General features: G+C 38.7%; 1 protein-coding gene across 3 annotated transcripts in view; it reads left to right on the top strand.

Annotated features, from left to right (window-relative positions):
* Window positions 1–18,322, top strand: part of MTUS1 (microtubule associated scaffold protein 1) — a 115,595-nt gene that overhangs the window by 66,004 nt on the left and 31,269 nt on the right. The window contains exon 1 of one of the 3 annotated variants that reach the window (XM_079306722.1): window positions 845–1,331. The exons of the other annotated variants lie outside the window; for them this stretch is intronic. Coding sequence (XP_079162848.1) covers window positions 1,211–1,331 — 121 coding nt within the window. The 5' untranslated portion in view covers window positions 845–1,210. Of the gene's footprint in view, window positions 1–844; window positions 1,332–18,322 lie in introns of those variants that run through there. 3 annotated transcript variants of the gene reach the window in all.

Here is an 18,322-nt window from a genome sequence, read left to right as displayed (position 1 = left end):
CAGAAAAGTATGAGCTGCCACTGTCTTGTCTCCAGCACTCGCTGAGAGTACTTGGGTGGTCCCTGCTGCAGTGGCTGTCTGGTAAGGCAGCTGCTGACCTCAGGAAAAGTACTGAAAAAAAGCAATGTTTCTTTTTGCACAGGAAGGTGGCCAGCGCATGTATGTGTAGTCATGGTGCAGGTAAAAAAAGTGACATTTTCTAATCTGTAAAACAGTTACTCCTTTATTTTCTAAATTTATTTTTAATTTAATTTTTGCTAATTGCAGTGGACTTCAGCAAAGTATATGCAAAACTTTTCAGCTCATTAAACAGGAAGAAGAAACTTTTTTATATGAGAGCTAATCAAATATGGGAAGAGCATCTATTCTGTAAGAATTCCTCCAACACTGCTTATTTGCCTCAGTGTTTGGGTGCCTTCAAAACCCAGCTGTCAGAGAACTGTTTTAATATGAAGTAATGCCCAGTCCTTCTCCTCTGATGATAAATGGAAGCATCTGCGGAATTGAGCTGCCAAGCTAAGCAGAATTTCCCTTAAGCAGGTCTCAAATACTGAATTGTTCCTAGAGAATACATGTGTCTTTGGATTTATTAACACTTAGAATGTTGACATAATATTTGATTGAAAGAAACTGTTTTAAAAAGTGCATCCTGCAAAGATTTTTGGAGAGCTAGGCTGAAATATGCCTCCAGGAATATTCAAATAATGTTCCTCACAGTCTCCAAAGAAAAATTACATGGATTGTGACATTGCCGGTTGATATATTCAGCTGGTGAGACCACCCACTTCCTCCTCCTCCCTCCTCATCCTCCTCCTCCCATTTCTCTTTTTCCAGTTCCCAGCCCACAGAGTCCCATAGCAGATTGAGCATCAGTGCTGTGATGCAATTCAGAGGCTGCTGGTTTTCAAAATCACTAAGTCGGTTTTATTCTGAGGACAAGCTTTGTTTTCAGAACATCTGGTGAGGAGAAGCTGCCAGCAGCATTTACATTGTGGATATCTGCTTTTACCGATTTTTTTTTTTTTTTTTTTTTTTTTGCTTGTCTGTGCATAAGGAGTAACAGCAAAGAAATGGAGACCTGATTATTTCTTCAAGCTTGTTTTCTTTAGCAAGAATTGCTCGCTTCTGCCCGTAGAAATTTGAAAACATACTATGTGACAGTACATGGAGGCTATTTCTTGCTTGCTTGTCTTCCAATTGCTCTGAAGACATGTTATGGTCCCCGAAATTTTCCTTATCCAACATGCGCATAAGGCTGACAGCAAAGGGATTGCTTCGAAACATTCGTCTACCTTCTGGCTACAAGAAAAGCACTGTTATATTTCATACAGGTTTGTGCATTTTTAATATGATGATTGCAGCATGCATTGAGTGAACATCTTGTTTACTTCAGCAGCATCTTATTTTTAGCAAATAAGAACTGTACTGGGCATGAAAGTTTTTGAATTTCAGACAGAAGTCTGACTTTTAAGCAAAGTAGTTTCATATTTAATTCTCTGTATGTGTGCTGAGCTGCTGTTTGGAAGATAGTTATTCTGTTTATGAAATGCAGATTGGGATTTGCTCTTTCTTGCATAAATGCAAAAATAGTATCAGGAAGTCTGTGCTATTAAATATTTATCTAATAATTTTAATAGTTATTTGCTGGGAGCACTGTCTTTTTTGTATCTTGATGGGGTGCAAGGGGAAAGCAGGGAGGAAAGTGAACACAGGCTGCCATGGTGTGGCTTTCTGTCTGTGGGAAATATTTGAATACTTACCTGTAGGTATCTATTATCACAGATGTTGTGCTAAATACATCTTATTTGCAAGTGGAACAAGCAAACTTTTGTGCCTCTTGTTTTGAGACAAACCTAAAAGGTACAAAGTTTTGAGACATTGAGGACAAGTGTGTGTGTTTAATTCATACACAAACATACTACAACAAACCAAAAAAAATTTACAAAATTCTCAGCTGCATCTGACTTGAATTTATCTTCAGTGTCAGGTAAAGCAAATAAAGCAAGTTTATGGAAGGTGAGCTTTATTCCAGGATGTACATGTTTCATTTTGGGGGTGAGGGGAGGAAGCTGTTTTGTTTTTTTTTTGTTTGAGCTGTGTGACATCTAGAGATACCGAGAGCATCTTGCATAAGTGCTTTTTTCTCCACTGCCCTATTTACAATTTTCTTGCATTTTACTTATAGGGGAACAAGCAGCTACATAAGCTAGTTTTGCAGAAGCTCTTAGTTCAAGAATTTCCTCTTGAATTTCCTCAAGAATTTCCTCACTTGAATACCGCCCTTTCTTGGTTTTATTTTCTTGGAGTTGTGTGCTATCAGACAGCTTTCCTTACTGTCCTGTCTTTTCACATGCCAGCTTAAACCATTTACCTTGTCATTTCTTATCCTTGCCAAAGCAAATCCAGCTTCAAAATTCTTCTGGAATGATAATTGCATTTATGAGTATTATACAGGCCAACTGTACAATATAGGCTTCTGTTTGCAGGTTGCTTGCATTGGCTTTAAACTAAGATTTAAATACCTTGATGCCAAAAATCCTTATGTAAAGGGTGCATATAACTATATAAATAATGGGAGATTTCTACATAGCACATAATGCAGGACCAAAAATCCTAAAGGAGAAAGTGAGAAGAGGTGATGTTCAATCTTCCAAATGTTCATTAAGTGCTACAGAAATTTGTGTAATTTTGAAAAATAAATGCCAGTGCATGTATCAAGATAATTTTACAATTATAGGAATCAGTTTTTGGTTTCATTTCATTTGAGTGGACATGAAAGCAAAACCTGCCTGAAGGTCTCTGTGAAATACAACATATAAAATAGATTGCAAGCCCTGCGTTCTAGTTAAGCAGCACTTCATTAAATAAGAAGTGCTGAATAGACCTTCTGTGTGTTTTCTCTTTGTACAGTATGTACAGACTAATAGGATAGCACTGAAGCTTAGAGAGGTTTTTGCCTGCTTTCCCTCTTCTGCTTTGCTGTCTGTGTGTCTTGTAGGAAGTCAGTATGTTAGCAGAAAACTGACCAGTAGTTAGCTAGAGCTGAGTGTACCAAAAAAGTAGGGCATGTGAAAACCAGGTCATAGTCAGAGAATGCAAGTATGTATAGATAATACTGCGGTTTTTGAAACAGCAGAATGCGTTGAAGCTTATTAGTGATTATTTCAGGTTCATAAAACTCAGCAACAGTACATGAGGCAACAACTGTGTATATCACAAGCATAAAAGGTTATTTTCTGTTGTTGTTGTTGTTGGTAAATGCCAGGAGGAGCCATATTTAGTTTTGCAGCACCAATTTGACTGTCTTTTCTTGTAGTGGTTTAATTTGATTAAAATGGCACGTGGCTTCTTTCCAAGCTCACATGAGCAATAGGCACAATAAGCAGTAGAGAGTGAGTCAATAAATAAGGGAAGGGGTAACTTCATGAAGGAATTTAAGGGTCTGTCTAGGGATATGAATATGTATGAGTGTTATATAAACAACAGAGTTCCTGTTTTGATGTAGATTGCACTTCTAATAAACTCATAGTGGATTTCATTCTTTGCTCCCTTTGATCACAGCATAGATCGACTGTCTTTGACTGTAGACCATCCTTAAGATACTTACAGCAATTGTTGAAATGTAGAATTTTAAAGTAATCTAGAGCACAGGTCAGGTTGGATTCTTCTGTTGTCATATTATGCCTGACAATTGCAGTAATTTGATGAAGTTAGAATGTGGGAGGAAGAGGATGGAACTTGTTCTTGGGTTTTCAGTCTGACTAAAGCGCAGTTCCCAGGAGCCTGATGCAGTTTCTTCACATGGGGGCACACACAGTTGTTTCCACAGGAATTGTGTTATTCTGGATTAGTCATTGCACTTGGCGTTAAATGGATCCTTGGGCTGGATGTCTTTGTGCTACTTGCATTGTCATTCATGTGGAGGTGTCAAATACATAGAGTAATTCAGATATGTTACAGCATAACCATGCAGTCTATTCAGGGGAAGCAAAATAAGATTAGATGTTTTTACCCTAGGAAGGGAATAAATCCAGGTGAAATTTAACATAATATTTAAAGTGTTTCTTGAGGTCTTTCAGCTTGTTGCCTTGTGTCTAACTTCCATGACTGTGCTCTGCACCGCTTCAAGGTCAAGATATCCAGAACTTTCTTCTCTCTCCTTAAATGCAGACAGACATCAAAGTATAATTTTTGTCAGCAACTGAAAGTATACTACACCAGCATTGTTAGCTGTATATAATGTGTGACCTCTTCAGCAAAACAAAGTCCTGAAACCTTAAGGAAATAATTTATTTTGCCATCTTGTGACTTACAAAACTTACTTGTAGCAAGTAACTGCAAAAATCTAAATACATCAGAACTGCATAAACATGGCAGAAGAGAGGGAACCACTGTCTTTTAGTGATGAAATACTGTATTTGCTTCCTTTATTGAACCAGTTACGGTTTTTACCAGAGTGACTAAAGTGCTCTTACATTCTTCATGCTTCAGTGGTGTGACAGAGTAAATCATCATCTCTGTGTAGATCATCAATTCTGTATAAATTGAGAGAGAAAGACATCCTCTTACACATAGTAGTTTTAGGTTGCTTATGTTTTTTCCTGTATAAGGTAAAAGTCCAGATAAGAAACTAGCTTTGCAAATGGAGGTCAAAGCTCTTGTTCTTTTTATTGAGAATTTTTCAAGGTTTGTATACTGTTTTGTCTCAAACTGTTTCCATCCAGCCCTTCTTGCTGCTTTTCCTCTTTCTTTCCTTCTGTTCCCTTAAGCAAACTGCACTTGGTGCTCATCTTGCTCATGGCTTCCATTGGTTACTAAACATCTCTCTTTAGCAATACCAGTTTTAAAAACTTCCTTGCTAATAACAAGCAAACATCATAGATGTGTTTACTTGAGCAGCTGACATCCTTTTTCAAAGAGTTCTTCCCAAAGTTGTGTGTGTTGTAAAGCAGAGCTCTTAAACAAAAGATTCTGAAAGCCTGAGGTGTCATGAGCTGCTTAACTGTTCATATTGCTTTTTTTCCATCTCCCTGAATAATAAGTGAAGTACTGGTTAAATGTCTGACACTACAGTTTAATACAGTGCCATAGAAAGATAACCAACACACCGAATTCTATTAAGTATTCTAAATTTAGAAGTCTGCTGGAGAAATTTTATACAGGAGACAAGTATGTTAAATATTTGTGTCACCCACCATGGAAAAAAATAGTTCAGAAGTAAAGCCAGCTTATCTGTTCTGAGCAAAAGAAGTTGAATAGCTGGAAACCATTCGTCATGGGGGATTTTGAATTTAATCATGTTCCTGTTTAAGTCAATGGGATTCTGCTCCTGACTTAATCTATTCTGGACTGGGTACTAAATGACCTGCCTGATGTGCCCGATTTCAGTCTTAATAGGTCATAGCTTCAGTAGGCATGTACATGAAAACTAAACGGAGGTTCTTATTTTCGGGTGTCACAGCTCTGTGTTTCAGGGTTTGTAAGTACAGTTTGTACTCTATACACGTTTCATCCAGTGGATGTATTTACAGTAGCTATAAAATGAAGATAGCACTAGTAATTTCAAAGGAAACCTTGGTTAGCAGAAATGGTGTGCCAAACCCCTGCCCCCCAAACAACAAAATAAATCCCCCAACAGAACAAAACCATGCCAGAGTCAAAACAGAGTAGCTTACATGTGATGTTAGCATTTAACCTGTGCATATATTTAATAAAATATGAAAAATTAATTGAAATGGCGAGCTTTGCCCCAAAAAATCTGGAGAAAGAGCAACGGCTATGCTGCTGAAAAGCAGATGTATAGCAACCTGGATCCTACTCAAGTTGTAGCAAGTGATGTTGGATTTTGTTATTCCTTCATTTAAAGGGATTCATTATATGTGAAGGATGCCCCAAGTATTTATCAATATTAAATAAATAGAATTGTTGCTTCAAGCTCAACCTCATAAAAGAAGAGTTAATTGGAGAGTAAATATAAAAGACATAAATAATCTCTACTAGTACCACTACATATTTTAAGTGTGCATTTTTTCCCACTTGACATACCTAATAGGTGGAAGGGGTCTGGCTGCAAGTTCTATTGCTGTGAAGTAGGCTAGGGTTTGAAAATTACAGGCAGCGCACTTACACTTAAAATCTTGAATAGCTTTTAAATTACTTCAGGGGATTTCCAGTGTGGTAAAGCAAGGCTTATACTTCTAAAATCTGCCTCTTCCAGTTTGCAATTTGTGCAAATGAATCTGCTACCATAGTAGAAATGGCTTGCAGCATTCCGGAAAATGAAGTATTGCTACTTATTCAGCCCTTCTAATCTGAATTTTCTAAAACATACAGCAATAGCTTTATTTTTTGAGAAACATACCATGAAATTTCAGTCAGTTTCAGAATGCAACATTTTGAGTATTTTTGGCCAATTGTCTCACTGTCTTGTGTTGCCCTTCTTTCTTTGCTAGCACAAAAAACTCTGTGTTGATTTCCTTTTAAGTAATTTGTAGATTGGGACCACAGTTACCACTGTCACTGCTATGAATGGCAAGAAGTGGTGATTTCTGTTTATAGAGATTTAGTGGCACGTAGTGAAGCAGCATTTTTGTTGTTTTATTAATTTAAAAAATTGTAATCTCTCAGTATTGCAAGGCATAGGAATAACCTGGGTTCAAAGGTGATGGTTTGATGTCTTTAGGGAGGTTGTGGTGTTCCAAATAGTTCTTGACTTTTACCCAATGTCATGCCAAAACCTAACTTACTTGGAAAATTATTTGCAAGCAGACCCTATCTATCCTGGCTTGTCTTCTAGAAAAAAATTCTGTGAAGGTAGCACTGGTCAAGCTGTCTAGCTGGAATAGTGTTGTTACAATTAAACAGTAACTACTTAAAGGTTGTTACTGTTAACAACTAAAAAAGTTAGCACTGTCACCAGCACATTTCTAATCATGTCCACCAGCAGGTCATGGTGTGTTGTTTCTGTTCTGTCTCCTACAGGGACAACAAAATAGCATTTGATCTGATGAAAAATGAATGTATTGGCAGTGTCTTGCATCTTTAAATAGTGTAAAAAAACCCCCCAGCATCCCATTTAATTTAGCTGTCCAGATACGCAAATGTGGAAATAACTCACCTTAAATAACCTGAGTTGTATCTGGACATGATGTTTCTTTAGAGTTGTTATTTACAAACCTTTCATTGGTATCATCTTTACTGATGTGTAGTAATTGTAGCAAGGGCATTAAATAAACTGGGGTCCTGTGTTCAACTCCTGGTTAAATTTATATTTGCTACTTCTTGTCATGATACTGTGCTGCTTGTACACTTATAGCAAGTAAAAGATCTTCCTCAGGATCCTTGTATAAACAGTTTGTATGTGATGTTATGGAAATACTTCTAGTTAGGCAGGAAATAGAACGGCTGGGAACATCTGTGGTGAAATTCTTTTAATGAAAGCTCATCCTTTTCTCGAAGAGAACTAGCAGTCCTTCAGTAGAAAAGTCACAATATTACAAATAATATTCATTAATTGCTTGATTTCCATAATAATAATTTCAGACTCTCAGATACTGCTTATGTCAGAATCATCTACATTATTAAAAATGTTATGTTTGTATTTATTACAAGAATAGCCTTTGTGTTAAATCTTTTCAGAAATTTTAAGTCATCAAACAGGATTATTAGAAATATTTTCTGCAAAATAAAAAGTGAGCTTTCTTATAAAACCAGTTGCAATTTATTCTACTTCAAATAAAACAGAAGACTAGAAAAATATTGCTTTTCTTAGCCCTAAATATGGCTATGCTGTGTAACTATTATAATATGGCTTGCTTATTTCCACAAATATTACTGTGGTCTGCCACCTCACTTATCAAGTCAAGACGTTTTGCCAGTTAAAAAGATGAATGGTCCTGGTATGAAATGAGTAGCATAACCCTATTAAACATATGTTTCTTTATTTCAAGAAGGACCTCAGCCAGGATTTAAGGTCAAGGAAAGGAAGATGCATGTGTAATGTGCAGTGAATATTTTTCTTGCTGCCTTTGTTAGTGCTACAAGTAAAGTTGCTCATATTTGAGATTTTTCTTGAGGATTAACCTCGCCTATGGGTTTTGGTCCTTGTGGTGAGTTATGGGTATACCCCACACTTAGCTGAGGGTCAGCTCCTCAAGATTTCTGTTGTCTTCTTCCTCTCCCTCCCTCCCAGCCCACCACCTAGTTAAGCAAAAAATCTGTCTGCCATCTTTGTAGTGTGCTAGCTTGAACAGAAGAGACTCGGGAAAATGCAAGGAATGATATGCTGAATGTTTTAAACCTTCTCCCCAGGAACTGCTTGATCTCCACAGCAGGCATGGCAAGCAGTCCCTCCTCAAAGGGAGCACTGGTAGCTGTCGGGCAGTGTTTGCCAAAATGGTCTTCAATTGTGCAGCTTGCTTAGGAGCAGCTGGAAAGAGAAGTCCCTTAACTGTTCAGCAAGCATCAGAAGGACTTTGTGCCTCTCAAAGGGTGGAGTTATATTTTTAGTTAATGAAAGTGCTGGATGCTGCCCTGTTCTCTGTTTTGTTTTCAGCTTGGTGAGATGTTTTCAAATAGGCTCTGATATGGTGCACTTAGTCTGTTCCTGAAACAATGGTGTGTGATGTCCTAGGCATGTCCCTGGGGAGATATCTTTGCTTTAATGGCAGGAAAACTACTTATTGTGATGGGAAAGACACAAATAGGTCCTTGATGTGGTGACTGCCAAGATCTGTATAAGTGCATTTTGTGTGTCTTTTGAAAATGTGGAGTTCCAGCTGCACTTAGAGCTGGTATGAGGCACTTGAGATGTGGTATTTTGTTCTTAAACTTGCAGTGAAGCATGGAAGATTGAATTCACATGGATGATTTTAAGCAGCACCAACTGAAGTGCTTCTATTAAGATGCTGTTTTATTCTATCCACCAGCAAAGGGTTTTTCACTTCTAGGGTAGCTTTAAAGTACCATTTCAAGTTCAGTTTTAAGCACATGTTCATTTATGTTGGTATTCCATAAAACATGCTATGCTACTGTCTCCTTAAATACATTTTCCTGAAGTTGTGAGTTTAATTTTGATAGCTTTTTTTTTTTTTCATTCTTCAGGGACTTAATGTTAATTGTGCTGCTATGTGTAATCAAAAGGATGAGAAGCACAAGTGCTTAAACTTCAAATTAGAAAAACTACTTTCACTTGTGTGAACCATTCCAGTGGGGTTGATTATGTGCAAAGAACGTTTTTAGTGCTTTAGAAAATCACTACTGATCTAGAGTAACTCAGTCTTAACTGAGCTGTGAAACAATGTAGAAATAAATCATCCTTTATATAGACACAGAAAAGTTTATTGCAACTTCCCTTATGTGATCTTGTCATGCCAAAGTAGTCATCTGCCAGGAGGGTAATGGTATGTCTCTGCCCTGTTGTGTGGAAATGATGGTACAGATTAACAGTTTTTGTAAAGTAATTGCTTGGTTGTTTTTTAGTCATGGGAAAACACCAAATCTGGGACTGATCCTGAACTTGTCAAGTGAAGTCAGTGCAGCTGGGGAGGAGCAGGCTGCTGGGTTGCCATTTTGGGCTGTGATTAAAACCAATCCAGATAATGATTGGAGCAAAGTCTTTGAGTGATACCATAGTCAACAACGTTGAAATCAATGTTTTCTGCATAGCCCCTAAGACTGCTAGGACTGATTCTTGAATGGATTTGGGAAGTTCATCAGTTACTGCAAACTTTACTTTTCATAGTTAATTTCCAGCCTGTAAGCTTAATCATGCCTATATCATCACTGATTTTTTTTTTTTTTAATCCATGGGAAAAAATTCATGTACTAGGTTTGTCTCTGAATTGGTTTATACTCTATTTTATACTCAGAAATCTGTGACTTCTCTTACAAAGTAAATCTGTATGTACCAAAAAAGATAATTTGGATGCTAACTATTAGTTTTGTAACTTGATATTGCAAGTTGTGGCCATCAGTTTTATGAGGAAAATGTTAGAACTCAACTTCTTAGTGATCCTTTGGTAGATAAAGTATGATTATATTGGATAAGTTACCACTGATTTTAGTGCTTCCTACATGTTTAGAAGTGCTGTCACCTTGCTTTTTAAAGGGCATCGTCCATGAATTTGATTATAATCTGAATTTAGTTTTACATGGCTGTAGAGTTTTATGAACACAGGAAGATGTATTTCAGCTTCAGAAACACTTTTGGCACAAAGGCTGTAATGCAGGCAAGGCTTTAGAGGCTCTTTAAATTACCACAGTCTGCCCTACTTTTTCTTCCACAATATCCTTTAGGCAGGATTTCACTGCCATAGTTAAGTCAGTGACATTTGTTATAGTCATATAACATCAGCTCACACTAGTGTGATGAGATAAATAGCTTCTGAATTCAAACTAAAAGCCATTCTGTCCACTGTATCCAAGATAGCTGCAGATACTGCACAAAAAAAAAAAAAAAAAAAAAAAGAAAAAGTTGTGTATTAATATGCTAATGTTGTGGTCAAAAATATATTTTTCAAGTCTCTTCTTTGTACAGTTGTTTTCAAGGGAAGATTATGGTTCCTTGCAAGTTACTAAGTCTTACATATGCTCTCCTGTGAAGGACTTTGAGTAGGAAAAGAAAAATCAAGTTCTGAGCTAATGTATGCTCTGGCCATTAACTATACAACATAACAATATGTTGGTTGTGAAGAAAGAATTACCATGTTGAATTAGAAGCAGGCACAATTGATGAAGTGAAGTTCTGTGATTCAGTCAAAATAGCGAATTTGTTCTGGGTTGATTGGTTTGTTGGTTTTCTTTGCCTTTACTGCAACAAAGTGGACCTCTATAGAACATCAGCAGAAAGTAGTTTGCAAACTTTGAGTCTTTTTTGGAGTTCTTCCTAGTCCTTTCTTGGGTTGTTGAAGCCAAGTTTTGCATGTAGATATAGATTACATTTATAATGCAAAAAATTAAGTCTGTGAATTTCTCTTGGATTTGTAACTGTCTCCTCTTTGCTTTATGTTTATCCCTACCATAGCTTGCCAGCTCTTTTGGAAGGAAGCATGTTAAAAAGTAGTTGAAAAATAGTTAAGCTGTTCTCACATCTGACTTTCCAGAACATAGGAGACTGCTCTGCATGCGTGAGAACACAAAAGAAAACTCAACTAGCCTTTTAGTATCTGTGTGAAATGTGGCATGAAGAGAAACTAAAGTCAGTGATTTCATCTATGTGAAATCAGGTTGGGTTTCATGTGGGAGAAAACATACAATGCAAAAAAATGCAACAAAGTGTTTTGTGGTAAGACTTGAAAGGCATTTCACCAGACTGCTCAAATGTTTTGTGTCTAGGTAGTATTTACCTTGCTTCAACAAGGAGTGATGTAAATGGTTTCAGGAGGCTTTTTCTAGCCCTATATTCCTGATGTTGAACAAGGTGGGATGGACTGCAGTATTAAAGAAGGAATGCATTCAAGCATTGGAGCTTAAATGGCTTCCTCCTTTCCAGCTGTGTTTCTGGCATTTCACCCGGGGTAATGTGTGAGAGCTGGGATCCTTGCAAAGGCTCGAACAGGAAGAGACCTGTATTGTCATTGTTCTGCTCTCATGTCTTGTGTAAGAGTTTTCTACATGTCTGGTCTTCCTCCTGTAACATTACACACACACTGTCTGAATGTATCCTAGGAGAATACAAAGAAACAAAGGCATCAGGATTTGTACTGGGGAGGCAATTCATTGGGTCTGGGAAGAGTTTGCCAATAGTATGAGCTAATAGTGGTGAGACCCCTGTCCCAATGACTCTGGGTCGTGATTTTGTGGACAGAGGCTGCAGAATGAAGAGCAGAAATGTGGCATATCCTGTACTTGCAACAAAGCAGTAGAGGGCACCAGACAGTAAGGAGCATCTTTTTGTACAGGAGTTAGGGAGAGAACAGGCTCAGAGGAAGTAGGAGCAGAAGGGAGAGATACCAGTCTCCAACATCACTGTGTGCTTGGTTTTTTGGGAAGTCGTGTACTTCATGGATGACAAGGCACAGCTGTAACTATAAGAAAAAGGAGAAGTGCTTCACATGTTTCTTTGCCTAATCAGAGAAATACGTGAAACTTAGTGAAACATGAATTCTTTTGTAAATAAGTATAGCTTCCAGTATATTGTATATTTTGAAGTTAGGGAATTCAAAAATTTAAGGTTGCATACAATGTATATGATGAACTGATGTAGCAAAGTTCAGATATCTAAACTGAGGATAATACATTGAGATGTACTTAAGTCTTTAATTCATTCCTCATTGGCCAAAGAATCAGCACACTGTAATATCCTCATGCAATTACTTTCCATCTTGTTGTCATCTTTTTCATTAAGAAGGGATGACAGTGCATTTTTTTATAAGGTAAAGTAGTTTCATTAGTGTAGATATGGTCAATCCCTCTCCTATCAAAATACCCATGCTCTAGGCTTTCTAGTGCAATAAACTAGTTCTCCTATCTTCGTTTTCTTTTCCCCCAGACAGTGGTATGCAGCACTGTAGGGGTAACTAACGTGCTAGGCTTTGCCCTAGTTCAGAACAAGCTAAAAAAAAAACAAATCCAACATCAATATCACCCTTGGTTATTTGGAAAATTACCAGGACAACTCTGATGCACTGGTAGTATATCTGGTGGATGTTAGAGTTGTTTTCTGTGACTTGCATTACATTCCCAGTTTGTTTGTTTTGTTTTTGATCATTTCTGAATGTGTGGTGGGCTTATTTATATTTTTATCTTGGTAGTAGATATGTGACTCATATTCATGCTTGATATTTACTAGCTAGATGACACAGAATCATGCAGAATATTCTGAGGTGGAAAGGACCCACAAGGGTCATTAAGTGTAGCTCCCAAGTGAATGGCCCTCACCCTTGGCATCATTAGAACGATGCTCTGACCAACTGAACTATGAAAACTTAATTCAGTTCTACATATTACAGTTACTGTAAACTCGACAAAATACACTGTGAATGCAGAGGCAAAATCACTTTGTATAGTAGGTATTCAAATCCCAACTAGTATTTCTGTAAAACACACCTGTGGTACATGAAGTAAAAAATATTATGGGAACCCCAGTGAGATTTTAGAAGAACATAAATACTTGTAGATTTCCCTTTCCTTTTCATTATTGTGTGTATAAAGATAATATCCAATTCTATCTGTAAGTGGAGAGTGACAAAGGTTGGATTTAAAATGTTGCACCAAGGCTGTTAGTCAGTGCTGTAATAAGGTCAGTGGATGAGGATAGAGACTTCAGCAACAGTATTTCAAACTCAATGCCTGCAATAATATGTGATGACTCTGCACTCCCCCTCCAGGCTGTACAGCATTTAAAAAATACATGCTCAAGAACCTCTGTACCCCTGGAAAAAAAAAGGCAGAGAGATTTCTGCTCTGTGTTTTACTCTCACTGAGTCAGTTGAAGCATCTAGGTCAGGTTTCACCTCCCTGCAATTAAATTTTCCTTAGTTCTTGCATGTTTCTTAAAAGCCTCTGTAGTGGTTGATTGGTTTCTTCAGAACAGCTTGACAAGGATTTGATGACAGCTGAAATAAGCTGATGTTCCTGGACGTGGGCTAGTACTAGACATTAAAGAAGGGAAACTCAGGAGGTTACAGTAAGAGTAGAGGAAAGGGAGAGCTGCTGTACTGCTTTAGGAAGCATTTAATTGTCGTCTTGGGCTTCACATCACGTTGCAGGAAGAGATGCAAGATGAGAAGAGCTGTTTCTCTTCTCTCATTTGCTTTGAGACAAGACCACAGATAAAGACACTTCTGAGGTGCAGCATCTTAAGCAGTTCAGTTAAGCAGGTTATCCAGGTACAACTCTGAAAAATGAAATCTCTTTGCTGAGAACTAGAACTGGCTCCTGACTGCCATGCTTGAAGTGTAAACAGAGCAAGTTGGGACTGTCTGCACCGGCTTATACAGACAAGCCTGAGGCAGAGCTTAAAAACAAAACATCACTTCTTCAGGAGTCTGTGTTTGTACAATCACCAGCCTGGACTGTGAGAGGCACAGGAGGAAGGTGTGTGTTGATTGCTTGTCAAGATGGATGCAGACAAAAATTACAGTTGACCAAGGTGTGGAGGGCCTGGGAGGGATTTGAAGACTTCATTCAAGACCAGCCTTGCCAGGCCCTCTACAAACACCGTTAATTTAATTTTGGGACTGCTTTCCCTCTGTATTTGCCCGACCTGGGTTATATTATAGCCCAGAGCAGGAGTTTGGGAAGAATTTAAGGTGGTTATTTACAGCTAGCTGAATTTCCAGGTCCTCTCAGACATCATGTATGTACTGCTGCAGATTAAACCCAGCAGCTTCCTTATTTGCATGAATGTTCTTAAATTGTCCTCTCCTAATGGCCATAACTTGTCATAAGGCAAGCTTTAAAATTACAGCCATGAGATTAAATGGGTGATTATTCTTCCTGTTGCATTGCTCAAATAACTTCTACACATTGTGATTGGGGGAAGGCATAATTCAAGCTGTAGAAATAGGGGAGTTTTATGCTTGCTGGTTTGTAATTGTCTAAAAGATTTCTGTGTTTCTGTAATGCAAAAGAAATACTTTAAAAACAAAACAAAAGACACCCCTCCAAAAACATCAAACATACCTCACACAAAATAGATCAGACTTGATTTAAGTAAAATGAGTCCTTTTTTTGTTCTGCCCTAATCCTTAATGTACTTTTGAGAGAACATCCTCAACAGTGGTTAATTCATGTTAGTCTACGAAATCAGGAGGTTTTTTTGTGAACAGGAAAAGATGTTAAGACACTTTAGATGGATCAAGGATAGAGACATTTTAGGTGGAGCAGAAGCTAATATACAGCAGGTGAAATGGGTAATTCTGAGAAAATGAATTCTAGGTTCAGAAACTTGCACATTGATAAGATGTTCTCCATCTGTCATTAGCTATCAAGTATTCTTGTTGAGAGGTGGTAAAATTCAGAGTAGCAGCAACTTCTGTGGAATTAAAATTAGCTTTGTAGTATTAACATATAAATTTAATTTTAGGGAAGGTTTTAAAGTGTGGAGAAAAGTAAAGGAAATCTGCCTGAAATCTATGTCAAGCGGGTGATCTTTACAAATTGACAAGGATTCCTTATGATCAATCAGCCTGTCTTAGTTTAAGTGAGGAAGATACCAAACACATTGACTGCATTTTGGATAGAAATAATGTATTTACATAAGCAAGAGACCATCTTCCAAGGGCAGGTTTTCTTCAGTGTGTTACATTATAACAGAGGACACTTGGCAATTAGGGGGGGTGCACACACTTTTAGAAAGGAAGCTGCAGCTTTTGGGTTTGGTGATGTTAGACAGGAATGACAATTGCAGCACCTAATTTAGTCACCTGAGCTTTGTCAGCCAGGCTTTCAGTGTAGTTTATAGAGAAAGGCTTCCCTCAAGCACTCGTTGATGTTGTTTTTAGGATTCTGCTCTGAGTCAGTGTCTGCAGCAACCTGTTCCACTACAGAGGGACCAAGGAGTATTAGTTGGAGACCTTTTTTTACCCCTAAACTTTCTAAACTTTTTTGGGTTTTGGTTTGGTTTTAGTTTTTTTGTTTTGTTTTTTTTTTTTTAACTCAGCTGAAATCACTGCTTCATGGAGTTGCTTTTTGTGGAACTATACCTTTAAAATCATTATAAGGTAAAACTTATGCAGGATGGCACTTGAGCCATTTATCTTAGTATAAACACAGGATTCATGCTAGCTGCCTAAAGTTTATAGCAAGATTTAGATCTTGGAGGTTACATCCAGGAGTCTGGTAATACCCTCCCTTTCACCTGTTTTCCAGCTGTATCACAACAGAATGAGTGGAAGTAATTTTGCTGTCTGACAAGATCTTTGCAAATTTTTCACCAAGGGAGATTTTTAGGAGCTGCTAAGATGTGGTGAAGAGTAGAATGAAAACTTACACTGCTCAGCTGAATTACTGTAGCTGGTGGTCAAAGGATGCAGAAGTACTGCTACTGCTCTTACCTGGATCTCTTCACCTGCCTCAATCTTTTGTCAAAGATAGTATCTGGATTCAGACCTCAGATTGGGCTTCTGCAACCCCTAAACTTTAGTGGTCTTTAGTGGTGATTGTGTGAATAATAATGCTTAGGAGTTCTCAGGATACCTATTCAGCTAGGGATGGGACAAGGAGCCTTAAAGGGAAGATACTATACCAGTGGCCTGTAGCTGTGCTTGGAAATCCCATCAAAAATCCATGTCTGGCCTTCTGGCAGGTGATACAGAGACTTGGAAAAAAACTCCAGCATTGACTTCTTGTTCACCAGGGGCTGTGATAGAGTTGGGGACTACCTGCAAGCCATGAGATGCTCTGTGTGGAGAGGGCATCTCTGATACCTTCCTTGTCCCATTAGTATGCTGAACTAGTGTAGGAAGAGAACTGGCAAATCAGCAGTAAACTTTCACTGAAGGCATCAGTCCCCAGATTGGCCTTTTGGCCAGCAGCACTGTGGTGATTTGGAAATCCTGGATCTCTGCATGCACCGGCTATTGGCATTCCTCGTGATGCTTCCCAGCCCAATACAATGCTGATGGGAGTTGTTGCAGTTTTTGATGGTTTGCATGAGTTTCTACTTTGGGATTGTCACTGCCTCTGAAAGCATCCTGGAGTCATGATAGGGCCAAAGGTGGTGTGTGTAAGTTCTTCTGAGCTCCAAGTTGTGTGGTCTGAGTCCTGTTCTGCTGGATGTTGTGCTGAGTACTTGCTTACCTCTTTGAAAGCAGAGACTGACACCTTCTGTAGATCAAGATCTACATGATGTTGGTAATTTTTTCCAAACTGAATCCAGTGACTGAGTGATTAAACTGATGTATAGCACAACAGCTAGCAGCGTGGTGCCATTAATCTACCTGTTTTCACATGGAGCCTAGACCTATTAAGAGTTTTGTGCTTAAAAGTAAGAGGCCTAAGCTTTTCCAGAGAAAAGTTAACACTCAGACTTGGTAGCTAAAAGGCTTGGCCTCCTTAACATGGCAAAAATATCCCATTAGTCATTTTTCCCATGTTACTGTGATTAGTCTTCATTGTTTGTGGATTAGAGGGTTTCCTCAGGAACTGTGGAAACAATCTCTTCCACAGATTGCCAGAAGGGTATTGCTTATTGTGTAAATAAGAAGAACACTCAGTGAGAGTGGGGCAATATCAAATGTGTCCACAGATGTACACCTGAACCTCACACTAGCAGAAAGACAGGTGCATAATCACCTTGAATATGTAATTGAAATAAGTACACACTGTTGAACTGTTTGGCTTTCAGCTCCTGCAGGCGATTCAAGCTTCCTCTGAGCCTTTGTGTTGTAAAGGAAGGGCCACTGTGTTCTCACAGAGTGTTTGGCTGCGTTGCAACAAGCCTGGTTACTGATGCCCAGGCATACTTTGATTGATGCACAGATCAAATGACTGTTGGGAGTGGCTTTTGGGGTGACGTCCCACGTACAATGATGTCAGCAAAAGATTTTAAAAAATTCAGGTGTGGCATAATCTGCCAATTAAACTGATTAGTGCTCTGGCTGAGTCCTGAGTAGGAGCTCTGACTAGAGCCCTGCTCGTTGAAGTCTTTCAATGTAGTGCCTTTGGCTCACCTCGTACGAGATTTTACCAAGTACCTTCACTGCAGGGTGCTGTACATTGTGGTACTATACCATACCAAGGGCTGTGTGCGTGCTCACTTGCCATCAAGGGAAATCTGATCCTGGCTCACAAATGTCCCTGACTGCTTGGAAGCTGTGACACTGGAAGAGGTCCTGCGACTCCCGTGGGATCGGGATGGAGTGCATCGCTGCTCTGTTGGCAGAAGTGAAAGCTAGCCAGGAGGCAATGCAAGCTGGGCAGAAGGCACTAAAGCATGATGTGGAAACATCTCAGAAGGAAATCAGAACGGTGTTAGCATTGCAGAGGAGCCAGCAACAGGTGAAAGAGGATCTCAAAGCAGAAGTGAAGTCCAGTCACTTGGATATAAGAACTGTGCTTGAGGAAATCCAGCGAGTAAGAGAAGAAATGCAAGCTCGATTAAATACTCAGGCTGATCTGGTCTTACTGATCAAAGAAGTGAGCACCAATTTAACATGTGTAGACAAGGCTTTCCAGAAAATGGAGGAGAGGCAGAAGGTTTTTACCAGCCTGCATCTTCCCACGAGAGAAAATGTTGAGCAAGGATTTTTCTTTGAAAAATGCTTACACCAGACGCATATGGGTTTTGAAAGACCTGTGGAAGCTAACAGTTTGGATGAGGAATGTGAAAAGAAGGTGCTTGGGGGTAAGACAATTGTGACTGTAAATATGGGGAGAG

This window comes from Erithacus rubecula (genome assembly GCF_903797595.1).
Source record: "Erithacus rubecula genome assembly, chromosome: 5".
Lineage (NCBI taxonomy): Eukaryota > Metazoa > Chordata > Aves > Passeriformes > Muscicapidae > Erithacus > Erithacus rubecula.
Note: the sequence above shows the minus strand (reverse complement) of the source record. Positions and strands in the feature narration are given on the sequence as shown.